Genomic DNA, 27,450 nt, shown 5'->3' on the forward strand with positions numbered 1-27,450 from the left:
GGTTTGTGAAACATGCTCTCATATGATATTGCAAACCACAGTAGCAAAAATGAGAAAGAAGGCATCTTTATTTTATTTTACTTTATTTTATTTTTGGCCGTACCATGTGGCATGCAAGATCCTAGTTCCCTGACCAGGGATCGAACCCATGCCCCCTGCAGTGGAAACATGGAGTCTTAACCACTGGACCGCCAGGGAAGTCCCAGAAGGCATCTTCAAAAACTGAAACAGCAACAACAACAACAACATTTTTTTAAATTTAAAAACTACTTCTGAAAAGTTTTTTTTTGTTTTTAATTTGCCCTGCTTTCCAAAAATTGCCTTCTTTCTGCTTGTTACCAAACTCAGAAACTAAAGCCACCTGGCCATTTGAACATTTTATATAAGCTAACTATGTTTAATCCAGGTTAATACATTGAATTAAAGTTCACCTCAAAATTGTACTGCTTTGAAAAGGCTGGATAATAACTAATATCGTTATAACCAGAATCCGTATATAATTTGAATAAATAGAGGTAGGTTCTTTTATAAGTTTCTTTCTTTTTTTTTTTTAATAGAATGCTCTTGTAGTTGTATACCTTAATTTAATTTCTAAACCCCTTCTGTAGCATGAGTTAAAGAGATTTCTTTTTATTGAACCAAAATTAGGGCATTGATACCAGTTGGATTTAAAAATCAGATTGCCTGTATCCTACCCAAGATAGCAGACAGTTAATGAATGGTTTTTAATAAACACCCAGTGTGTATGGACTACTATAATAAAAACAGATGTTAATATTGGCATGGAACTTATTCAGGTATAATAAGTGAAACCTAGGTTTCTTTTACTATGTAGAGGTCATTTTTTATAACACAGTGAAAATACTGCTATAAAAATTAATCCTTGAGTAGGAGCAGGCTATTTTATGGTCTTAAGGTGTTTCCCCACAGATTCTTATTAGTTGCAGGGGAAAATAATAAGTATATAATGGAGAAACCAGGCAATAACTTGACCATGTGATCAAAATTAATGTCGTGAGTGAGGGGCAGATGGACATATCATGTGCCTCTGGATGTGAGAACCTGAGAAAGACACAACATCACTTTTACAGTATCCCATCTGGAAGTGCACAGACTGAATCTAACCACAAGGAAACATCAGACAAATTGAAAATGAAGAACATTCTAGGAAGAAAGAAAAAGGGGACTATATTCTTCAAAAATGTCAATGTCATAAAAGACAAAGGCTGAGGAAATGTTCCAGATTAAACAATGTTAAAGAGTCGTGACAACTAGTATATGCAATAACTGATCCTAGGCTGGATCCTATATGGGAGGGGAAAAATGCCAAAAATGTATTTTTAGGTCAATTTACAAAATGGGATATAGATAGTAGAAAATGTTGTATCATTTTAAAATGTACTTGTTATAACTATACTGTGGTATGCAGGGAAATATTCTTACCTTTAGTACAAACTGAAGTGTTCGGAGGTAAAGGGCCGATGGGTATTGTATATATATGGCCCTTCCTCCCTAGATACTTGCTTGCCATCTGCAAAATTCTAAATTCTACATTGCAGATTAATAAGCATATATGTTGCTATTCAGTTTTTGGTAGGATTTTTGCAACCCCAAATGTAGTATCTACCATGCTTTGTTTTTATGAAGATAGTTTCTGGGGCTTTTAAAAAATCTCAGTAAATGTCTGTGTACAAGAGATAGCACGGATGAGATTTCTGAGAGCTTTTTACTAGGCTTAACTTGTGTCTCAAGGAAATCCATGGGAGGAAGACTTAAATATAAAATATGAGGTACATGGGACTTCCCTGGTGGCACAGCAGCTAAGACTCTGTGCTCCCAATTCAGGGGCCCGGCTTCGATCCCTGGTCAGGGAACTAGATCCCACATGTATGCCGCAGCTAAGAGTTTGCATGCCACAGCCAAGAAGCCCACGAGCTGCAACTAAGGAGCCTGCCTGCCGCAACTAAGACCCGGTGCAACCAAATAAATTAATTAAAAAAAAATGAGGTCCACAAGAGGGAGTTACCAAAAGAAATGAGAAAAAGACTTCCACTTCCAATTAGGATGAAGAAAGTCACAAGAGGACTGTTGCGCCTACTCCCAATAATGAGAATGAGCTGGATAAACTCTAAAGTCATAGATTTTTAAAATTATCCCAAAAGCAGAATATGGTAGAAAAACTTAAATGAACTAAATTCCAGAAAGAGATAAGCCTTTCCTAGGAGAGAGAAAAGCTCTGACTGCTTCATCCCTGGCAAAGCAGCAGGAGGAGGGTTTTTTAAAGGTGTCAGCAAGACCATCTATAAAGAGACAGTGTGATATAATAAGAGAATGGGCTTTGGAGTTAGCCAGACTTGGATTTCCATCCTGAAGCCCCTGCTTTGTAACCTGGGGCAGGTTGCATATCTGACCCTTGGTTTCCTTATCTTTAAAGTGGGAATACTACCGATGCTTTCTGAGCATTCTGAATATTAATTGAATAATACAACCAAAGTGCATATAATAGAGCTACATACATTGTGATGGGTGATGGTGGTGGCGGTGGTGGTAGAAGTGGTAGAGAGTTTCTCAGGGCTGTCACCTTGCAGCTCTGCAGCCTCATTTACACTGTAACCGTGTTCCCAAACATGCCGTGTCCATTGCCTACCACAGGAGTGACACTTCCTGGATTTTCACCCTGCTTTCCTGGTGGAGATGGTAGGGGTTATTACATTTTGACAAAATGCAACTCTAGCTTGTAAATATAAACCAACTGACAAGTGAGTTCAGAGATCCCAGAAGAGGAAAAAAATTGTTTGAAGCTGCAAGAATAAGACACACACACACACACACACACACACACACACACACACACACAACCCTGCAATTCAGGCCAATATGATAGTAACGGAGCCCTTTCAAAAAGCTTTCTGACTAGATGTCTACCAATTTGACAGCATCACAAACTTAGGCTTTTAAATGAAACCTAAGTTGCCTGCAGCATTTCTGATAAGCTCACCTAACTGAATAATTTTCCTTTAAAAGTAAGAGGGAAGAATATTGTTTACTAGCTACTGTTGAGTATCTCTTATGTGAACACAGGCAGCCTTCTCAGATTCCTCTGAGCTCTAGACAGTGGAACACCTTTGGGTGTGTTGACCATGAGTTCCTTAAAAGGGACTTTAGTTCCACGATAGTGGGCAGTGACACTCAGTCACTGGGTGGGTATATTGGATCATATTTTAGATTTATGAAGAACCACTTAGACACAAGTTGGCCTTGGTCTAAGCCAAATTTTAACTGCTTCTGATAATCTAGTCCCCATGTTACTCAACAACTGAAGGAGTCTGATCCCTGGCAGGAAGCCAACTGCCCCAAGATGGTGTTAGGTGCCGCCAACAAGCTATGTACTAGGAAAACATCCCAGACAGCTAAGTTTGGCAAGTGTGCTTTATGGAACAGAAGGAAAAGTGGCTAATCGGTGATTTTACTTGTACCTTTTAAGCTTGCCCAGAATTTCAAATATAGAAAATCGCATTTCTTTTCCATGCTCTTAGGACTTCCAGGAGGATCCTGTTGGGTTTATTTAGAAAGTTCTTTAGACAAACAGGAGAAGATTGTAGAAGGTTGAGTATGTGGAAAACAAACTTTTAGACCCAAGTTTCCTCAGCCTCAAGTTTAGTTCTAAGAGTAGTTGGTAATTTTATTTTGCCTAATTAGTCTTATGCCATCAGTTTCTTCCAAATGATTCATTTGACATAGCTCCAAAGCAATAAATAGAATAAACACAAAGAGGGAATTCACTATGTTGGCAAGAGCATAAATCTTCCCAGAGGTATTACCATATTTATCCAAGTAAATCTCATTTTAATCATGGTGTAGGGTTAGATCTCTGCAAAGATAAATATGTCTATTGCTTGGACTTGTAGACATTCCATGTTAGTTGGAAGGAAGTGAATAAACCTTTTTTTTCTGGTTATAGCAACATAGAAAATAATGAAAACATTAATTTCTCTACCTCTATATACTTACATAGCCATCAGCTTACATAGTTCACATCAGGTGTGAACTTAACATTAGAATGTGACCGTGTTACCTTGTAGCACCCAACATTTTAGGTAAATATGTACCTTTCCAAAGCAGACACGTGCCTGCATTTTACGCACAGAACAACGCATAAGTGTGAGATGTAACTGAGACAAGCATTCATGAGAATGATTGGCCTTATTACCCACAGTGAGTAAGTAATGGTTACAGGATGTTCATTTCTTTCTCTTGGTTGAAAAGCAGTGGACAAATGATGAAAGGAATCTTTTCTTGTTTTTTTTTTTTCAATCTTAAGACAAAAAAGGCCATAATCTTGGTCATGCCATTCTTGTTTCTTGTTAACTTTCTAACTTGAAACAAGGTATTGGTTTCTTTGATTGTAAAGATTCAGGATCACCCATTGATTTTATGTTGTAAGAACTTCTATTATATTATTTTCTTAAGTAGGTGAGTAGTGATGGGAACTGAATCTACAGGTATGCAGTCAGTATACACGGAGGTACTAATGGCCCCGCAGGGCCCCGCACACGTGGGCATTCATTCCATAGATACGCCTTCTATGAGTGGCTCCCTGTTGAGGTTGAGGGTAGAACTTTGAGTCCAGATGGTTGTTTGGATACAACATTTTATCCCCACTCTCCCTCCTCCCCAGTAACCTGCAGATTTGAGCTCAAAAGCTGAATTCATCAGCAGATCAGCCTTTTAAAAAAATTGAAAATGTTTACATAAAAAATTTGAACTTACATAAAATAGAAATTTTGAATAAAATCTTTATACAAGATTTAAATGTTTTAAGTTTTACGTAAAGGTACAATTTTCTTCCTCCTGGCTTGTTTTCTCTCATAAGAGTAGATTTGGCCACACTGGGACCCACTTCCTACATGGCCGTGATTAGTTGGACCCAAATGGTAGCCACCCTGTTTGGTGGGGCCTGGACATTCCACTCTGACAGTCCTACACCTGGCCTGTTTCACTTACAGGCATCGGAGACTGACCCGTGTTGTAGATTTTGAATGCTATGCAAAGTCTATCTGCTGGAATACATTTTTATTCCGGTACCATTCATTCAAATAATATAGTTTCTGTCTTCTTTAAAGCCTTCATCTTGGAGCGTCCATTCTGTCTAATCCTAAGGATTAAACTTCTTCTCTGATGATTATTATGTATGATTTTTATGTCTTATAAGTAAAGCAGTGCTGTAAATTGGTGAAACTTTAACATTTTAGTAATAACTAATTGAGACATTTGGATACGGTTGAGCTACTCTCTCTATTTGCATTCTTTTCAAATACTTCTGGATGCAATAAGTGGTACGTATGACGATTTACTTTTATGCTCTTGAGCTGTCATCACTGCACTGTACATGTTTGGGCTACACCGTCTGCTGCAGTGTTGAAGGCATGAAAAGAAACTTAATTTAGAATGAGGGTTGTGTTAATGCTTCACTATTAGGAGATGCTCAGGGTACTTGGAAACAGCTTTTTCTTCACTTGAAATAGAAAATTAATCGTATTTTGAACGTACCTCCTGTAACGGATGAAAACCCCAATAATCCCGATTTCTTCCATTGATAGGTCTTGTGGACATTATGGTAAAATTTTGAACAGTTAGAAACTGCTAACAGTTAGAACCTGCCCCGTTAAAAATGGAAGATCTTGGCAAAACAAGCTCTTACTAGGCAGTTAGTAATAAGCCCCAGTAGCCTGTGAATAAAACACGCTTCCAACCCAAATTTCTACAAACTTCCAAAGCCAGGTCAGACAGGAAGGACCCGGTCTTTAAGGTGATAACCTCTTAGGTACAACAAGTTCCTGAATCTAGCAATTTATGTTTTTGTTCAGTAAGCCATACTTGGGGCAAAAAAGAAATAAATACAATCTATAAGTTTTTCACCATCAAAGATGACAAAATTCATTTCTTCGTAACCTCAGTTAATCAGTATTAGAGCTAATCAGGGATTTATTACAGTGATTAGTATTGATTAACTGGGAAGGAAGCCTTGATTCTTTGGCTTTGAGATTTTAGCTATTAGAAAAACTCAGTTTACTTAGGAGTACAGTTTTGATGAAACATAGCGGCTCATTTTTTAAAACGAAATATTTATTAAACAAATGCTATTGAGTGCCTATTATATTCAGGTACTTCCCTGGAAACATAATAGTGAACAAAAAAGCTAAGAATCTTTGTACTCCTGGCCTGACACACTAGTGGGGAAAATAATAACCAAGATAAATAAGGCATATAGTATGTTTGTGATAAGTGCTAAAAAGAAACGCGAAGCTGGCAAGGATTTTAGGAAGCATGAGGGTTCCAGTGTTAGGCAGGTCTCACTGAGAAAGTGACATTTGAGTAAAGACTTGGAAGATTTATGGGAGCAAGGCAAGAACGTCCCAGCATGGAGAACAGCAAGAGCAAAGGCCTTCAAGCAGGAGTGAGTGTTCCGGGTGTGACGGAGGGACAGTGAGAAGGCTGGTCTTAGTGGGACAGAGTAAGCCATGGGGGACCAGACCATGTGGGTTCTTACCGGTCACTGTCGGGATCTGGGCTCTTCCGAAGCCACTGGAGGGTAGTGAGCAGAGGGGTGACGATGTCTGGCTCACATTTGAAGAGGTCACTCCAGCTGCTGAAAGGGAGGCAGAGTGGACGGCCGTTGCCACCCGTGAGTGACGATAATGAGTTCGACTAGAACGTTAGCTGGGCAGGCGGTGAGAGCCAGTTTGCTTCTGTGTCCATTTTAAGAGAGAGCCGACAGGAGCTGCCGATGGATTGGACAGAGGCATGGGGGAAAGAGAGAAGGCAGCAATGCGAATGGAGTTGCCATTTACCAGCGGGAGGAAGAAGGTGAGGAGGGAGGAAGCAGGCTTGAGGGGAAGTAGAAAGAGCTCAGTTCTGGATGTGTTCATCTGGAGATGCCTGTTAGGCATTGAATGGAGATGGTCAGTGGGTGGTTGGATATATGTGCCAGGAGAGAAGACTAAGTTGAAGATGCATATTTGGGAATCTCAGCATATAAATGCTTTTTTAAAACTACAAGGCTAGATGCGATCACCAAGAGAGGGACCACAGCCAGGAGAAAAGATTTCTGAGGAATTGCTGTGTTGATAAGTCAGAGAGGTGAAGAACCCAACAAAGGAGACTGAGAAACGGCCGTAGAGGCTGGTGGAGAACCAGGGGAGGGTGGGGTCTTAGAAATCAAGGAGAGAAACTATTTCAAGGCCAAGAGAGTGATCAGCTTTATCAGATCCTGTACTCTGGGCCCATGAAGTTAGGTCTGAGGACAGACCACTGGATTTAGCATTCGGAAGTCATTGCTTACCTTGGTAAGAGCCGTTTCAGTGCAGCAGTCAAGGCAGAAACCTGAGTGGAGAGGGTTTAGAGAGAATGGAAGGAAAGAAGCTGCGGAAGCAAGAATAGACAAGTCTTTTAAAGAATGTTGCTGTAAGTGGAAGCAAAGAAATGAAGTGGCAGCTGGAGGAGGAGGTAGTTCTGGAGAGTTATTATTCTTTCCTCTTTCTCCAGTGGAACCAGATGCTTCACTTTATGTCCAGAACACTGCACAGATAATTTTCTACAAAATGAGTTGAGGAAAAGTGGCCCAACTCTTGAGTCCTGGGGTACCCCAACATTTAGTGGCTGGGGAGGTGAGGAACTAAGGTCTCAGTATTAGAGTAAAAGAGAAGGGAGGTTAAATCACACTCTCTATAGGAGCTTGGGTGCAGCTGGCATTGAAGGACGGCATCCGTTGACATTTGGGACGAGCTGGCTTACAGAGTCCGCAGGTTCCTTTACTGACGAGTGTCGGAACTTCACGTGCTCACGTGCCTGGCTGGCTCTAAGAAAAGTGGGCTGGGGCTGACGTTTGACCAGGCTCCTTTTTTTCAGAGAGCCTCTCCCAGGACCAGCAGAAGCCAGCCTGGGAAGCTTTGCCCTCTCTCATCTCAACACCTTAATAGTTCTTCGGTGTTGTGTGGGTCAGATCAATAAGAAGTCAGGAAGCAGATGGTTTTGACGAGGAGAACTTTCTTCAAAGAGTTTGTTGGCGGTTTTTATTTTTACCCCTCCCAAATTCCTCACTGACAGATCAACTGAAATTCTCAGGAAATAGTCCATTACACAAATAGTAGTTTCACTCTTTATGGTAGTTTCAACATTAGCCTTTCATTTCTTTTCAAATACAAGATGCTCTTTTCAAGCTATAGTAAAATCCATGTTATCTGGCAGCTTACCAACCAGAAGACTGTTACTGACATTTTGGGTTTTCACTCAGTACAAATCATCTGGATGCTGAGGCTTCCCCACCAGGTTCTCCAAGAAGGGGCCACCTGGTTGTCTTTACCAAGGAAATGGCAGCCCAGAGTTTACCGTTATAGGAGCGAAGGTAAACCCCCAGCCTCCATGCTGCACATGGGCCTGCAGGGCTCAGCTAGATCTCCTCCTCTTAGCTTCGCACCTCTTGCTCCCATTAGCCCCTCAGAAAGAAATATCTGAAATATGAAGTTCCTTATATAAGGTGGCACAGCTACCGAGAGGTGGAGCCAAGATTCAAGCCAGACAGTCTGAACTCCAGAACCAAAGCTTCTAACCGCGTAGTTGTCAGGAGAGGCCTAAGCTGGAGATGTTTATTTGGGAGTCTCAGCATATAAATGCTTTTTATAAAACTACAGGACTGGGTGAGATCACCAAGGAGTTACCACAGATGGGAGAAGAGGGGCCTGAGTCTCAGGTAACTCCCATGCATTTAGGGTGGGGATATGGGGTGGGGGGACCTGTAAAGGGGACTGGGAAATTGTGGCCATAGAGGTTGAGGAGAAACAGGTGACAGTGGGGTCCTGGAAACCAAGGAAAGGAGGCGTTTCAAGGAGAAGATGGTGGTCGTCTTGATGCAACTGCTGGGTCCTGCGCGGACAGTACAGCTATTTTGTTCATTCTTTTTTTTGGCAGTTCTCAGGAGTGACGTGGGGACACAGCCATGCCTCCCAGAACGGGTCTTGAACAATTAGAAAGGACATAGATTAATTTCTCAATAGATTATGTTGCTGCATTAAACACTCACTAAATCACTCTGCTGCATAATTAAGAAAATACAGAAAAATGACAGGGAGAAAAAAAAAAATGTAATCCTGGCCCTGAATGAATCCTTCTGGAATGCAGTGAACTGCCCCACATTAACCACTGTTAACATTTTGATATAGTTCCTTCGGCTTCTGCAATTGTGATTTTTTTTTTTTTATATGATTGTGATTGTTTGGACTACATGGAATGGCATATTCTGCTTTATTCTTTTTTTAAATCAATTTTTAATAGAAAGATAGTCATGTACCTCTTTGAACATTTGAGGAAAAGGGTAAAGAAAATTTTAGAAATCAGAGTAAAGACTATAAAAGGTCTCCACAGTCTCAGAATGCACCATTAACGTGATTGTGTCAGAGGTGTGTTTCCGTGTTGTCTGTATGACACGTCTACTGTCCCTCTCACTGCCTGCCTCCCTCCTTATCCAAAAGGTAGCCTAGGGACAGGCTTTGTTCCTGCAGAGATGGGGGTGCAAATCCTAGGGGCGAGGGTGGGGTGAAAATCCAGCCTCCTGGCCTCCACCCTCAGATACTGTGATGTACTGGGTCTCAGTAAATGGTCCTAACACCACTATCTAAGAGCTCCACTCTTAAGTTAGGCTGGGTCTAAAGAGAAGGTGATACAAGTCCTAGGACCAATTGGGATTTCAATTACTTGTTGGGGCTGTTTTAAAAAAAATCTATAACCTGAATTCTAGGAAAATTTACACATGTTGGGTTTTTGAAAAAAAAAATGTAAACAGCATTTAGAGGGCCATTCTAATGCAAAACTATAAAGAATGTTAGAATCAGAAAGAACCCCCAAAATAATTGAGTCGAATTTTTCATTTTTACCTACGAAGATGCTGAAGCCCAGAGATCTAGTGACCCCCAGTTCAGAGACTCTCCAGTCCGTCCGCAGTAGAGTTAAGGCTCAAACCCAGTTCTCTGAATCCCAGAATCATCCTGAAATTTTTTGGTAAAATGTGTGGCAGTAGCTTTTCTGAGCAAGCCCTATTTCACCCTGAAAAATAAAGTTGTGTCTCTTAACAGAGCCTGATTTAGAATCCTTCACGCTAAGGCTTTGTGGGAGTAAAGAGAGCCCTAAATTTGGGGTCCAAAAGCTTTCATTCAAGTCTCAGTTTTTCTACTTCCTCTGGGACCATAAGCAAACCACATAACCATTCTGAGCCTGGCCTTTTTTCCACCTGAAAAATAGGTATAGTATACCTCTGTCTACCTGAGAGGGTATTTTGAGGCGATCTCATCGATGCTAAGGCACTATGGAAACTAAAGCATTATGCAAATCTAGGGGCTTCCTATCTTTATTAAGATTTTACAAGGAACTACTTTCACAAGGAACTGGCTTCCGCATCCTACAGAGACCTAATTGCCTTCAGAGCGAGATCCATGTGTGTTTCATTCTTCTGTCCCCTCATAATAAGTGCAGAATAAATATTTCTAAATAGTGGAGAGCTTTTATCACCTTTAACAGAATGGAATATCCATGATAATTCTTCACGTAAGTGGTGATATAATAGGTACTGTGGGCTTTCCCTGTTTATGTGGATGCCTTCACAGGGCTTTTAAGATAAAAATAAGGGGCAGCGTTGTCTGATGTTGCCTCTGAAGTGTGGTGTCGTTGTGTGGTAAAAGAAGTAACAAAAGTTGCCGAGAGACTGGAACAACATACTGTTCTCATCAGACTGCATTTTCATCTTATTTTAAGGCTCCTTGGACATGATATTTCTATGTGAGAACAGTAGAACTTTCCCTTTATGTAGACTTGTTTCAGGACTAACAACAAAATCTGCCATAATGCTGTCTTTGTGCTTTGTCCACATTTGCCAATGGTCTTTTATGGCATCCTTGTTCTAAATGTGGAAAACGAGGTAGGGGTGACATGGAGTAAAATAACTAACATATGGCATTAATTTTTCAATCTGTTGATATTTGTGATTTGTTGGGTTGAACTCGGGAATTACATCTTCACATTGCTCTGGCCCATTTATTACTTTCAGTTTAAGACAATGATGGGATAGAAGTAAAACGCTTGTTTTTAGACTCATTCACAATGTATGCAAAAGCTAAAGGAAGTCAGTGTCAGAGAAGGTTAAACTTTGCGAGGCTCCTCTAGAGACCGTCTAACCAGAGTCCTCGTTTTACAGCTCTGAGATTTTCACTGATTTGCCTGATATCACACAGGCTAAGGAAGTGAGCACCCAGATCTTTTGACCTGTAGTTAAATGGGGTTTTATTCTATAAAATATACACATTATTCTGGATTATATTAAGCAGGTTCATGTGAAACTGTCAACTAGTTGAGTACATCTGCTTTCAGGATGAAGTCTGAGACCAAACTCTATTTTTAGAGCAGTAAACTACATTCCAAGCTTTAATGCTGCACACAAAGAATGCTCAGAATATTCTTATTCACAAGTTGTGTCTCCTTGAAAGACAGCTCTTGAAAGCAATGGGGAGGGAACTTCTGGGAAAAGGATGGGGCTTGGGGATAGTGTCTCGGGACTCAAGTCATTAAGGAAAAAAAATGCCCATAGTAGAAACAAAGCAATAAAAACCAACCAGACACACTTCCTCAGCAATTCTCTCTGGAATTGGTCATTTAAGGTCTATCACGTTTGTGCCAGTAAAAGAAAGCAGAGAGTGACTATTGTCACACCAGGTAAGAATTCACTGTGTAAGGGCACAAGGTGTGCTCAGCCAACGTGCCACCTCCAGCACCAACTCTACACACCCCGAGTAGCGCAGTGATGATGCAGAAGACAAGCTGAGCCTGCAGCTAAATGGATCTGTATTCTACAAAATATACACATCATTCTGGGTTGTTTTAAGGAAGTTCATGCGACACTGTTAATCGATTGAAAGATATAAGTTACCTAGGACTCAACAATTTGAAAAATAAGGCAGAATTAACAAGAGAAGGGAAAATGGTAGGGAAAGGAATATCTGTCTCTTCGGATATTCATGGTAAGTTGTAAGATTGAGTGTGAGACACTCTTGTCCCGCTCTCCAGGAGGGAAATTGCCCTGCAAACAAGGTAGCCCTCCTGCTTTCCATATTCCTCTGAGTGCTGAATTCTGCAGTTTCATTCATGCAGCAGGATGCAGCAGACCCACCAGGCACGCAGCCCACACCTGACCACTGTCGAGTTGCTGCTGCCCCCGACCATCTCTCTCTGAGAGAGGATAATGTGCATGTAGTTGTTGAGATGAATGAACAGATAATGTCACATCATATTATTTCTACATTTTTTGTCCGTCTTGGGAAATACATAGACTTATTTTCAGAGTTTTAAGGTTTACAATTTCAGTGTCACTTTGAGCGTTTGATTTATACAAATCTCTTCAAAAATTTATAACAGACTTACAAGCTATAATCAAAAACTACAAAACATAAAACTAAGAACTATAAGATGTCTAATTTGCCGTTTGCTCTCTTTCATTTCCCAAATCCTCATTAAAGAAAACAAAATCCTCTATTGGCTTAGCAAATATACAGAGCCCCTTCCATGGGCCAAGCCATCTTTTAGGTAATGAGGGAACAGCAATGAACAGATAAAACTCCTCGCCCTTGTGGAGCTTTTGTCCCAGCGGAGGCGACAGGCAATGAATGGGATAAAGGAGCAAAATGGATGGCTGGTTAGATATGGTAAGGACATAGGAAACGTTGAGGCAGAGAGGGTGGTAGTGAAATTCAGGTGAGTGACCAATGTAAACCTTCCCCAAAAGGCGGCTTTTGAGTAAAGATCTGGCAGAAATGAGCAAGTGAGCCACCTGGGCATTGGATGGAAGAGCTTTCTGGGCAGTGAGAACAGCACATGTAATGGCCTTGAGGTGGGAATATGCTGCGTGGTTGAGGAACAGCGAGGAGGCCAAGTGGAGATGGAGAGGAATGAGCCAAAGGAAGGGCAGGAGGATTTCAGCCAGAGAACGAATGCAGCCCACAGCATATGGGGCATTGTCAGGTTTTACTCTGTATCTATTATGGACTGAATTCTGTCCCCACCAAATTCTTATCTTAAAGCCCTAACCCCCACTGTGGTTATATTTGGAGATGGGGCCTTTAAAGAGGTGATGATGGTCAAATGAAGTCATAAGGACAGGGCCCTAATCCAATAGGACATCTTTATAAGAAGAAATGCCAGGGACTTGCACACACAGAGAACAGGCCATGTGACGACACTGGGGGAAGACAGCCGTCTGTGAGCCACACAGAGAGGCCTCAGAAGAAACCAGCCCTACTGATGCCTTGATCTTGGACTTCCAGCCTCCAGAACTGTGGGAAAATAATTTTGTTATGGAAACCCTAGCAGACTAATATGCTGTGCTAACCCTCGATTATCTTTGAGAAGAGAACTTTCTGCTAAAGAGTAAAACTGATCTTAAGCAAACTTAACTAGTTTAACTGACAACAATACTCATTTTGTGTCCACCCAAAAGGAGCTACTCATCCTGCAGGTACTATATTTGACTTAAAACAGGTGAGCCTACAAATTAGTTATCCGAAACACAGCTAGCAAGTCAGTCCAGCCCGTTTTTTTTCATAGTGGCAGTTTAAAAGCAGCTCTCAGAATTCTTTTATTTTTGTCTTTTAAACATAGAAGAGTTCGCCTTTGGCTGGTGTGAATGAAGAAGATGCTGTACCTTCTTCTTCCATCCCTATTTTTTCCCCAAAGTGTGCTCCCTCTGTAATCTCTTACCATCTTCCTTCAAACAAAACTGCCTTCTTAACATCACAAAAAATGATGAGGGGAAAGCATTTGGCTGCTTTTGGAGGTTTATTATTCTGAACCCTGAAAAGGAAGAAAAAGAATCAAGTGTTTATCCTTCCTTTCTTATATGCACTTTATTGTGGAATACCAAAAAGTTGAGAAAGTTCTTTATAGAAGAATTCCAGCTATTAATGTATTGACAGTGATAGAATTAGGAAACCACCTGTTGGTAACTCTTGAAATAATGGGGTCTAGGCAATGATTATCAGTGGCTGCTAAAACTGTTGGAGAAGCTGATTGTGAGGTTGACAGGCAAGGAGACAGGAAACACAGCTTAAATTTGTCTCCCCATCTGGGGTTCAGTCAAAGTTTTATGAGTTAGGGGAGGAGGGTTGGTGTGCAGAAGCACTGGTGGGGCAGGTTTTTTATTTTTATTTATTTATTTTTTCACATCTTTACTGGAGTATAATTGCTTTACAATGGTGTGTTAGTTTCTGCTGTATAACAAAGTGAATTAGCTATACATATACATATATCCCCATATCCCCTCCCTCTTGCGTCTCCCTCCCACCCTCCCTATCCCACCCCTCTAGGTGGTCACAAAGCACCGAGCTGATCTCCCTGTGCTATGCGGCTGCTTCCCACTAGCTATGTATTTTACATTTGGTAGTTACGTCAATGCTACTCTCTCACTTCATCCCAGCTTCCCCTTCCGGTGGGGCAGATTTTGATTGGAGGGCTTTGGAGCTTGGCCATTAATGGTAAGGTGTGGTAGATGGGCTTCAGCACCAGACCTTCCTGGACAGCAGACCCTTCACTTCTGAAAGGGCTCTGGAGTTCAGGTTCAGGTCAGGCCCTGGTTCTTTGGAGGGGGTGGGGGGAACAGCTTTGGTTCCAGGTTGTTTGAGGTTCAAATCTCCTCTACATGCTTCTGCTGCATGACTTGAGGTTTTGTTCTGTTGTCTCTGAAAAACAACTCAGTATCTTGTTAGAAATAGGATAGGCCCAGTCTGGGACTGATTCTATGGTTACAAAACCATTAGGCAAAGGTTGATGGGAAGATCGGGCTGCCACCATCTGAACCCAATGGACCAATAATAGTAACCGCACTGAAAGATGATCACAGATGTTAGGGCCATCTGAGCACACAGCATAGGCAGAACGCAGCCCCACCAGTGGGAAATTATTGCCGAAAATGCCCTTCTAAAGAAGGTAGCTGCGACTTTACTCTGGTGAGGGAATGCAAGGGTTGCCAGATTTTTCAAGAGTGTCTAGAAATCAAGATCCTTGTATGCAATTTCCCCATTTAAAAATATTTTCTATTAATATTTTTAGAAGTTGGAAACACTGTGTGGCTCAAACCAAGCAAACTTGTCAGCTCTCCCTTACTCAGGCCCAACACTGCCCTCCAGTCCTATTTGCCGTCCAGTGCCATGGCCTCCGGAGAGCCTGACCCACCTTCTTGATCCACATCCATGCTCGCCCTCTCTTGACTTCATTGGCATTTGTGGTTGGGTGTCTGTGATACTGTGATTTAGCATAAGAAGTACATATTTGTTCTTCCTCCAGGGTTCCTGACTCACAGCTCCCCAAACCCTTGGAATTTCCCAAGTGATAATAGCAATAGGAGCATCTTTTGTTATAATGTTTGTTCTCTAGTCCTCAGTTTCTGAAATCATTTCAGAGCCGTAAAGGTGAAATGGGTATCTTGTTACTCATAGAAAGCCCCTTTCAAGCACACCTGGGTTTATTTTAATGAGGTGACTTTTGGAAAACCCCAAGGTAACCTAAGCTTGGGGTCTAGTTACCAGGGGAAACAACCGTGTGACTAGAGGGTTGGAAATTTCAGCCCCACCCCCTGACCTATGGGGAGGGGAGAGGGACTAGAGATTGAGTTCAGTCACCAATGACCAGTAATGTAGTCAATCATACCTATGTAACAATGCCTCCATAAAAATCCCCCGAAACACGAGGTTCAGAGGGCTTCTGAGATGGTGAACGTGTAGAGATTTGGGGAGTGATGCCTTCAGAGAAGGCATGGAAGCTCCAAGCCTCTTCCTGCCTTCCTTGCCTATGCATCTCTTCTCTATCTGGCTGTTTCTAAATTATATCCTTTTACAATAATGTAAACTGTTTTCCTGAATTTCGTGAGCTGCTCTAGCAAATTAATCAAACCTGAGGAGGGGGTGGTGGGAACCTCTCATTTATATAGCCAATTTATAGCCATGGGCCAGAAGTGCAGGTGACAACCTGAACTTGCGACTGGTATCTGGCATGGTGGGGAGACAGTCTTGTGGGACTCAGCTCTTGACCTGTGGGCTCTATCTCCTGGTAGATGGTGTCAGGACTGAGTTAAATTGTAGGACACCCAATCAGTACCCGCAGAGTTAATTGCTTGGTAGTGTTGGAAAACACACATTGGAGTGTTATACCCTCTGAGTGTATGGTCACGTGCCTTTGTTAATGGTTTTCTAGTCATCTCATATGGCCTTACTTGTCTTCCCAACAACATGACATGTTCTTAGAAGGTAATTTGCCAGTATTTGACCACTTTGGTTTTCTCTGTAGCACCCAGGCATGCTGAGCTGATTGTTTTTGAGCCATCAAAGATTAATGATACAGCAAGCAGGTATATACAAAGCCCTTAGTAGTCAGTAAATACTCAGCAATTGTTAATTATTGTATCAGTGAGAGCAAAACAGCAGCATCAAAAATACTGGCCTAAAAATGTCCATTTTCTTCAACCTTACCTTTTAGCATGCAACTAATTTTTCATTAAAATATCTCATTCTGTTTTTGAAGACTATCAAACATTTCAAATAGAATTACCCAATTCCGGGACATCAAATAATGTGTAATAGATATTGTGCTGCCTAATGTTTTGTGCTATGGCGATGTGTCTGTTTGAATAATAAGAATCTGATGTGTTGACATGTACTCTCATTGCATGCAGCCTGTCAACCTGACGACAAATGCTCTTACAGTAAGTCCCCTACATATGAATGAGTTCTGTTCCGAGAGTGAGTTCGTAAAGTCCACCTTGTTCTTAAGTCCAACAAAGTTAGCCTAGGTACCCAACTAACACAATTGGCTAGATAGTACTGTACTATAATAGGTTTATAATACTTTTCACACAAATAACATAAAAAAACACAAAAAATAAAACATTTTTAATCTTACAGTATGGTACATTGACAAGTACAGTAGTACAGTACAACAGCTGGCATACAGGGGCTAGCATCGAGTGAACAGGCAAGAAGAGTTACTGACTGGAGGAGGGAGAGGAGGTGGGAGATGGTAGAGCTGAAGGATCGTCAGCAATAGGAGATGGAGGGCAAGCTGCAATTTCACTCACGCCTGACATTAGTGCCACAGGTTCTGGTTCCTTTCTGGATTCAATTCTATCTACCCTCTTGAAAAAGCGATCCAGTAATGTCTGGGTAGTAGCTCTTTTTTTCTCATCATAGAAGACACAGAGGCACTGGATTGCATTCTGAACAGCTGCTGCAGCCTTCTTGTACCATTCTACGTTCAGGTCCTGTGCCTCAAAAACTAACAGTGCCTCCTCAAATAAAGAAAATCCGCTTGCCATTTCCTGCATTGTGTATCTCTTTGGTTCGCCAGAAGCATTGCCACCAAACAACAGAGTTAGCCTATCCTTTGCTGCTTTATAGCTTGGAATCAACTTTTCCTCCTTACTGATGTAACTTCGGTCTGGCATCCTCTTGCAGTACAGTCCTGTCTCATCCACATTAAAAACCTGCTCAGGTAGATACATGCCTTCATCAATAATTTCTCGAAGCGTTTCAGGAAATTCCCAGGCAGCTACCGGGCAGCTACCGTATATGCACTTGCTGCCTCGCCACTTACTTTTACGTTGTGAAGGTTGGCTCTAGCCTTGAACCGATGAAACCAGCCATGGTTGGCATTAAAAGATGCACCCTCTGATTCTTCACCATGTTTCTCCTTCAAGTCTTCATAAAAGCTTTTGGCTTTCTCTTGAATCCACATTAAGCTGAGCGGGACTCGACACTAATGCTGATCCTGCATCCACACACTGAGAAGTTTCTCCATCTCTTTTCCACGCTTCTTCGATATTATTGTTGACATCATCGGCACAGCAGACTTCACATGTTCCATGATCTTGTCCTCATTCTTCAGAATCGTGCCGATGGTTGAATGATTCATGTTATAAGAATGAGCGACGTCTACCATCTTTTCGCCTCGCTCCACTCTCTCAATTATTTTCACTTTTGTTTCCATTGTTATCGCTTGGCGCTTCTTAGCAGTACGAGCTACATCACCGCTGCTTTTACGCTTGCTTCTGGACATCCTGGGCTTGAAATAAAGATACTATACTACAGTACTCTATACAGTACTGTACAGTAAAGTACACAAAAACACAACCACTTGTAGAGGATGCACGCATGTGACAAAATACGCCAGACGCATGAACTAACTTATGTGATTACATGTGAACAGACGTTCGCATCTTTGAAAGTTCACAACTTGAAGGTTCATATGTAGGGGACTTACTGTATAGCTATTTTAGAGGTGGGGTCCCGAAAAGTTAAGTAACCAGCAGAGGTTACATAGCTAGTAAGTGCAGAGGCCCGGATGGAATCGTTGTTAAAGATAACTCCAGCTGCTGTAACAAGCAAACCCCAGAATATATGTGTATAGTTGTTCAAACACAATAAGAAGCATGTTTCTCATTCACATAAAATACAAATTGGGGTTTCTGATTGGCAGAGGGCTCTTATCCAAATTATGATTCAGGGTCCCAAGCTCCTTACATCACCTAGGCCTCAGGTCATCAGAGAAAGCGCATGGAGAATGGTTTGTAAGATTTTCTGCCGGGCCTGGTAGTGGCACACATCACTTCATGTGCTATTTCTCATTAGTTCCAAATTCCAATACAAGTACACTGCTACTTAAATGGTTTTTTTTTTTTAATTTATTTATTTATTTATTTATTTTTGGCTGTGTTGGGTCTTTGTTTCTGTGCGAGGGCTTTCTCTAGTTGTGGCAAGCGGGGGCCACTCTTCATCGCGGTGCGCAGGCCTCTCACTATCGCGGCCTCTCTTATTGCGGAGCACAGGCTCCAGACGCGCAGGCTCAGTAATTGTGGCTCACGGGCCTAGTTGCTCCGCGGCATGTGGGATCTTCCCAGACCAGGGCTCGAACCCGTGTCCCCTGCACTGGCAGGCAGACTCTCAACCACTGCGCCACCAGGGAAGCCCCTACTTAAATGGTTTTAAAGACACCTTGTTAAGGTCTTAGGCTTGTAGGACACCCTAGAGTCTGCACAGTCCTTACACACCCAATATAAAATACTTTATTGCACTTTTAAATGCTGGCATACAAGTTCATCGTATACAGTGGTGAACTGTCCACAGACATTTTTAGGCTCAAGGAATTCAAACCCACTTCTCCAAAAGAACTTTTAGAGATAAACACTCATATAAAATATTCTCTTAAACAGCCCCCACTGTTTATAATATGATTTGATGCTCCATTGAAATTTCCACAGAAAGCTTCAAATACATCTTGGCTCAAACTTTTTCAGGCCAAGGTTACTTATTTTCCGATGAGTCAGAAGACCATGTTGATTGATGAAACTGGTGAAGTGTTGACATACATTTGGACGGTTAACCATTCTATTCCCCTCAACACCAAAATCATGCCAGTGTGTTTTGTAATTGCAAAATCTCCCTTGACTAGATGATAATTTAGGGAAGCAGTAATCCTGAGAAGTTAATCTTAACAACTTGTTTGTCTGGTTGAGCATTTCTGTCTTATGTAAACCGCTCAATTTATACAAATCTCAATGTATTTTTGAAGTATTTTGCCCATGTACCCTTAATAAATATCTCAAGACCTTTGTCATATTTTCCAGTTCTTTTTTCTTTTCCTTCCTAACTCTCCTTGACACTTTGTGGTTTAGCTCAGTTTATTTAGATGTTTTTCTGTCGTAAACTTGGTGGGGATAGGAGTGTTAGAGGTAAGTTTGGATTGGCCATCTGTGTTTTTGTAAATCTCAGAGGATTGCTATCAAATCCCCTGGTCTGTGGGACAGCAGTTTCTTCCTTCTAGTCCTGGGTCTTTTTCATGCTCAGCAGAAAAATCAGTTGCTTTAAGACTGACATTCCCCTGGTCAAGTTGCAGGCTGTCTGCTTGGACATATGGTCGCTCTTTGATCTTTTAACAATTAATTTATTCTCTGTTGCCTCTGGTGCCTGGACCACCAGGCCTACCAGGAAGTCTCATTGTATTCTCTCTGAATCTCTGGGAAACGTGAGGATGGAGTTTCCTGTGAGCTTCACTTTTAGGGACAGATATCTTAAGTAACCTGATTGGAAATTTTCAACCTATGTGTGAACAGAACCTGGTGTTAATGTTTCTCCATTGGGGTCTGCATGGATTCATTCCTAGCTAACCCCTTCTCTTAATGCCATCTTATAGCATACAGTTCTGGACCAGGAAGAAAATGGTCATTTCTGCTTTCTTCTTTTTTTTTTTTTTAATTGTGCTAAAATATACATAACATAAAATTTACTATTTTAACCATTTTGGGTGTACTATGCAGTGGCATTTAGTACATTCACATTGTTGTGCAACCATCACCACCATCCATCTCCAGAACTTTTCACCTTCTCAAACTGAGACTGTGTGCCTATTAAGTAATGACTCCATAATTCTACCTACCCCCAGCCCCTGGCAACCACCATTCTGCTTCCTGTCCTGTGAATTTGACTTCTAGGTACCTCATATAAGTGGAATCCTGCAATGTTTGTCCTTTTGTGTCTGGCTTATTTCATTGAGCTTAGTATCTTCAGAGTTGATCCATGTTGTACCATGTGTCAGAATGTCATTTCTTTCTAAAGCTGAATAATATACCACTGTATGTATAGACCATGTTTTGTTTATTTCTCTGTTGATGGACATTTGGGTTGCTTCTACTTTTTGGCTATTGTGAATAATGCTGCTATGAGCATTGTGTACAAAAATATGAGTCCCTGCTTTTACTTGTTTTGGGTATATACCCTGAAGTGGAATTGTTGGATCGTATGATAATTCTATGTTTAATTTTTTGAGGAACCACCATATTGTTTTCCACATTCTTGATCCCTGTCCTGTCCTAGCCTTGTGACTGTTTCATGGCTGAGGAGGGTGAGATGAGAGATGAGATAGACTAAGGGGCTTCTCCTCTCTCAGGGATTGTCTTTGTTTAGAACTTTTTTTTTTTATTATTCGATGAATGATGCCTGAGGAAAAAATTCTTTGACCTCATGTTAATGAATCCCTGAAAGAATAAAAGGGCCCCATCAACACTGAGCCCTGGGAGTTGTGGATCTGAGTGTTTTGTGCCTGATGTGACAAGGGCTGCTGGGTAGCAGAATCAAACAACACATTTTCTTCAAACTTCTCCCGCTAGGTTAATAGGACATCACAAGAAATGAAAGATCCACAAGTGTGTCTTACTGTGGACTTCTCAGGTATAATATATCCGTACTTATAAAATGTAATAAGATGTACTAAACAGCCTTCAGATGCAATAACAAGGCCAGATTCTGGGACAGGGTGCCCAGAGGCGTGAGCCTGGTGACCAAACTCAGTGATACTCACCTCCCAGGAGATGCCACATGGACTGCCTTGCCCAGCTCTCCACCCCAAAGTTGACGGACCTCCCTCCTGGAGGTTACAGGTGGCTTCCTGCCTTGCACACAGAAACACTTAAGTACCCAGAGAACATTTTCTGTTCTCCAGAGCTTTCCAAATTGCTGACTTATGTCAGCTCCTCTAATGGGACTTGCGCAGTGAGACCCAAGAACAGTACCCACCATCAAACTAAAACCAGGTAGCTTACCTGTTGCTCCATCTAAAGCATATGCTTGCTTTATTTTTGGTTGCGTGAGAAGATGTCAGACCCACCCCAGGCTTGGCCACCTCACCAGCTGCATCCAGCAAGTTCACTCTGGGACTTGAACTCCCTTGGGTTCAGTCCTCAGGAAAAGCTTGTGTGGAGAAGCAGAATCAGAGAGGATTACCTGAAGGATATACAGTCTCTCTGTTCTTCTTAGAAACTCCGACATTTATCTATCCCCGGATTAAGCCAGATCATCAAAAAAAGGAATTCCTGGCTGACGTGGCCCTGACCCCTTGTGGAAGAGCTTTTCCTGCTGGTCTCCTTTGAGTGATGCTGTAATGCTCAGCCCTATAAAACTCCTTGTTGTACAACCGCTGTCTTCACTCATCCACTGTACACGGTACCTGCTGTGGGTGAAGCCCTACAAGAGGAATGGCTTCTTGGACTCTGTGCCGGGAACGGTTTTCTCCTTTGAGCGGTTGGTTTATGTGATCCCGTTATACCATGTGGACCCCTGTCTGGTCTTGGCCACTGGGAAGCTCTGAGACAGGGCAGCAGTCTGCCTCCAGCACGGGGACAGAACTCAGGCTAGATTTTGTGTGTTGACTCACGCCTGTCTTTAACTCATTTTTGTAAGTTCTTCTTTTTCTTTTTTTTTTTTTCATTGTCTCACTTACTTGAGGTTGTTGAGTGATCTGATTTTTGTAAGCTATTTAAATCCTTTAAGGAGTAAATTGAGGGAATAAACATGAATCGGGTATTCTTAGTTGCTCTGAATGTTTAGAGGACAAAATGTATATCAACTGGTAGTTTTCAGGTAACTGGAATATGCTCAATACAGTTGGCCTTAAAACCACTCTTGTTCTGAGTGTGAGTAAACTGTAAGCTCTGTGCTCCTGGGGGCCTGAGCTGTCCCGGTCTCTATCTCCAGCTACCAGTGCTGTGTTTGGCAGGTAGTAGGTACTCAGTTAATATCCCCTGAGATTTGGACGAACAGGATCTGTCTGCACCTGAGTTACCCGCCAGCACAGCCTGTAGATGCTCAGAAGCAAAGAGAAGCCAAGATGCTCTGGTGTTTTCTCCGCCTTTGTCACACGTCAGGGGGACACAGCTGGCACCTCTAACAGTCTTCCGTCTCCTCCTCTGCAGACTCACATTTCCAGACTCCCTCCTGGTGCGGTAGCCGGACAGTCCGTGGCGATTGAAGGTGGGGTCTGCCGCCTGGAGAGCCCAGTGAGCTGAACCTTCAGGCTGAACACAGAGCATCTGAGCGGCATTTCAGAACCCGAGCTTCGCAGGGTTTTAACCGAAGTTGGATGTTTTATCTCCCTCGTTTTATAATTCCTGTCGCAGCCTCGTGCATCGCTTGCGACACTAGTGCTGCTGTAGTTAGCGCTTGGTGACACGCGCGTCTTGGGCAGATGAGCGGGACTCTGTGTGTGCGTGTGTGTGTGTGTGCGTGTGCGTGCGTGCCCGTGCGCACAAGCAGTGCGTATGCTTGCTTCTCCTTCGATGAAATAGAAACTCCTCCTTATTGTGTAACCTCAGACCAGGAATGATTAAATCATCTTCCCAAAATGTGTGCTTTAATTGTTTACAAGTAAAACCTAAAGTTGCAGGAAACATTGTTGATTTCACAAAGAGGTACCAACTGTCTTTGATATAACCTGTCGGAACTGCAGAGTAAATCTACTTGTTGAAATGACTGACAGTGGCCATGCTCCATTTGATAACAGTGCTAGTAACAAAGTGTTTTTTTTTGTTAGCCAGTTTAAGTGGATCCTATGGTAACTTAAACTGTTGTTCTCATCCCTCATATGGGGCATTTTTCTTTAACAAAGAATGGTTTCAGTGAAACAATCTAGCAGAGAATTAAGGTCAGAACCTTTTTAAGTAATAGTCTTATTGATAAAGTTTGTACTTCTTTCCTCAAGCTTTTCTAAGCTTAAATACTACATAGCTTCGAGCTGTGTGTACTATATTATGAAAGAATATGTAAAGAGAACATACAGTAATGCACAGTCCTTAATTTGTGTATAATGGAATGTTATTTACAATGTAACACTGTAAATAAGAAAGCAAAATTTATGGGAAAATTCAATATTATCTTTGTTTCTTGTTTAAATATATTTTTAAGATAAAGGCACAAAAATAAAAGAAACATATTACTGGGTATAGTGTGTGACTCCTCTTCTCAGACTAATAAATTATCTTTTGAATCGTAGATTGGAGAGCCGTTTTTTGTTTGTAAAAAGTTACTTCTTCCGGAAATCATACCTTTATGCCTCTTGCTGTGGTTCTGAGTATTCAAAATACAGTTTCATCTCTGTGTAATTAGGCTGGACACCAGCAAGACGGAAGATGAACTTAGTACATGATTGAATGGTCAATACAGAAGTCCCTAAAATTTTCATTGTAATTTGATAAAAAATAACCAAGGGAAGAAATAAGAACACTTTGCTTTGAGAAATGCAGTGGCATTCAGTGGCAGCTGAAAAGTCAATGGTTTCAGTTGATAAATTGCTTCTAAATGTTATATTTAGTGATTCTGGAGCCACATAAGAAAACCAAGACTTTCCTTTTGATTTTACATGTAAGAAGTAGCTATTAAGAAGATACTAAAGATAGACTCGCTCAGGGGGAGGAAGTTCCCTGCACCATATAATCATGGCTCTGGGCGGTAACTGATAAAGCCCCAGATGAAATTATACACTTGACATGGATGTATGGGCAAATTATAAAGGAAAGACAACCAAAATGGAGTGGGTGTAAATATGAATGCTTTGGGAGTTGCTGACTTATATTCCTCGTACAGGCAATTACATTTGTCTCGCTGTGTTCTCGTAGACAGGTTGGTGCCGTGGTATCTGTTTCTCATTCTTAATGAGGCTGAGAACTTAGTAAGAGATGGGCTGGCTGGTGGGGAGCCTTTGGCTTCAAAAGCTTTCAAAGACCTGTTACCTGTTGGCAGGGTTTTTTCAGGAACTGGATTGGATCACATAAAACTATCAGGACACTTTGGAGTCTGAAAATCATCTGACCTATTTCACCAGGAATGCCATTTCTTTCATCTCCTTTTGACTTTATTCTGTTCATATTTAAAAGTTTGGGCTTGTTAAACACCCCTTTTATGAAGAGATTAAAATGGTCAGTATAAAAGAACACAGCCCCTCCAAAAACAGTTTGTTAGGGCTTTAGTCTCCAATTTCTAATTTTTTTTAAATTTAAGGAATATTATGAAACCAGGAGGAAAAAAAAGTCGAAGGGTCATGGAGGCAAGAAATCTTAATTATAAGATCAGATGTTAAAGAAGAGATACTGGAACCAGAAGGTATTGACAGATATAAAATCAACTTCGTTTCACACAAAAGTAGGAAAGATAGAAACAGATAAGAATGTAACCTCATTCCCTAGTCTGGCCTGTATCACCAAGACTCTGAAGCTGTGTTTGAAGGTGCCCACTTTTAATGTGGATGATCCTAACTATAGGCCAGTATTCTATTTCATTTTAAGGCCTGAGCGTTGGATGTTTGGTTCTCTTGGGTACAGTTAAGCCTGGCCTGGATTCCTCAAGGCTGTCACTGTGATCCTGCTCTGAGTTTGGAAACAGGGATGTCTTCCGCACTTGGTGAGGAGGCGGAGGGTGTGTGCTCTACCCTAAGGAGTCCCTGTGCTGACTGACAGGTGTGGCAGCCTTATCTGGGCTCTGTCCTCGCTTGTCACCTCTGCCACCTCTCCCTGCTTCCTGTGTGTCTGCCTGTGGCGGGCCCTTTCTTATCGTCTAAACGCCTCTTCTAAATGTGAACTTGAACGCAGATGCCAATGTCTGTTAGAACTGTGTACGAAGAACGTATAAACAAGCCCCTGATGCTAGTCTGAGATGCTTGTCTGTGAGCAAAATGGATGAGTTTCAGTTTATAGACGTGAGGACATCTCTTTTGGTTGCTCAAAAGCCTTTTGTGCTGAATTCTTCATCTTCTCCCATGTTTGAGAGTGGTGATGTTCACACCAGTTACCTGAAATAAGTAAGGTTACTCTGTTGTAACAGATGGAGGGTGTGAGGGAAGGAAGAAAGGAAGATTTAGAAAAGTGCTGGAACTATTCTCATATCTTGAAATTATATTTAATTATTGTGAATTTTCAAAAATCTGGTCATGGTTATAAAAGCAATCCATGCTTATTACAAAAACTTAGAAAATAAAGAAAAGCAAGAAAAAATTTAACTCATAACCCCACTTTCCTAGAGACAACAGTTATTAACACTTTAGCTTGTAACCTTTAGCGTCTATTCTTTTTTTTTTCTTTTTTGGCCAAGCCGCGAGGCTTGTGGGATCTTAGTTCCCCGACCAGGGATCAAACTCATGCCCCCTGCAATGGAAGCGTGGAGTCTAAACCACTGGACCACCAGGGAAGTCCCTTAGCTTCTATTCTTAAAGACTCTTCTCATATATAAATTTTCTGTGCTTTTAACACAAAAATGGGATTGTATTGAACCCCCAAGTGGGGTTATATAACCTTCAGTTTTCACTTAATAATGTCATGGAAAGCTGTCCAAACCTATAGGGTTACACATACCTCATTTACTGCTTCCCCATACAATGGTGCTTTAGCTAATTCATATATGGATATGAATACATATATTTTATCCTAAAACTTTTATAAATTGATCACAGTACTGACAGTACATTTTCAGCATCCATTCTCTGAGGCCACAGGTCCATGCAATGAGCACTGAGGTAAGGTCTTAGCCAACTCAGCAGGTGTCCCGGGACAGATCACTGTCATTGCCCATGGATCTTCTGTTTCACAGAGCCCCAGACAACCTTTACAGGCTCACATCTGCACCTCTGTGCCCGAGGACTTTCTCTGGAACCGTGGAAAGCTGCTCTGTCCCTGCACGCAGCGGGCCAGAAGTCCAGGGAACCAGCGCCCCCAGAAGCAGCTCTCAACAAGTGATGAACAGAAGTTGGTGTATAAATGTACAAGGAGCTCCCTTGCTTCTTGGGTGGGGTAATTCCGAGGCATGTGTTTCACACTGTTTTTGAGAGATTTTAAACTTCAGTTGCCCCCTGTGGTCACTGACTTATAAATGCACCTTGTATTGGCTTTCTTCCCTTCCCTGTACACTTCCCCACCCCCACCCAACCTGTGTTTCCTGGAATCAGCTCCCGGATGGACTACTTGCTCTCGACTCCTTGTCTTAGGGTTGCTGCTGAGGAACTTGAAACTAAGCTTCATTCTGTTCCATATGCTTTTGGTCATGAAGCCTCGGAGGGCCTTCATACTCTGCCCTGCGGAGGGTAGACTCACTGGTCTGCTAGTGCACCCGCTGCCACCTCCCCCACCCCGGGGTCTCTCCTCCTGCCTGTGCTCCTCATGAGCTGTCTTCCTCCGTAACATCCGGTGGACATTCTCCAGGTGATAAGGCTGGTAGTACCACGAAGGTGGAAGTTTATGACTAAGTCAGTGCTGACAGTCATCAGACCCCTGAAGGCGGGAGAAAGCTTTTAAGGCGGTGGGAATGAACAGAAGCTGAACAGCAGCAGGTCGTCATGGGTTGATGGACACCTTCGGGGAGATGGCCTGGAACTGTGTTAATGGTAATTGGAAGAAACCATGGCCAGAGGTGCGTTATGACTTGAAGAGACCAAAGCAGTGTTGTCAGTGTCCCTGTGTTGTGAACACATCTACATGTTGACCAGGCTATAACAACCTCATATGACACCTGTTTCCAGGATGCCATCTCTCAAGCCTGGATATCCTTAACATAATTT

At 41.9% G+C, this 27,450-nt stretch overlaps 1 protein-coding gene across 7 annotated transcripts in view; it reads left to right on the forward strand.

The window, feature by feature from the left end:
- TASP1 (taspase 1) overlaps positions 1–23,900 on the forward strand; it is a 237,763-nt gene extending 213,863 nt beyond the window's left edge. For all 7 annotated transcript variants that reach the window (XM_057530053.1, XM_057530052.1, XM_007165264.2 and 4 more), the window contains one exon: positions 22,826–23,900. In XM_057530053.1, the coding sequence (XP_057386036.1) occupies positions 22,826–22,859 (34 nt within the window). In that variant the 3' untranslated portion in view covers positions 22,860–23,900. The remainder of the gene's footprint in view (positions 1–22,825) is intronic.
- Positions 23,901–27,450: the final 3,550 nt, after the last annotated feature.

Source organism: Balaenoptera acutorostrata, chromosome 15 (genome assembly GCF_949987535.1).
Source record: "Balaenoptera acutorostrata chromosome 15, mBalAcu1.1, whole genome shotgun sequence".
NCBI classification, from domain to species: domain Eukaryota; kingdom Metazoa; phylum Chordata; class Mammalia; order Artiodactyla; family Balaenopteridae; genus Balaenoptera; species Balaenoptera acutorostrata.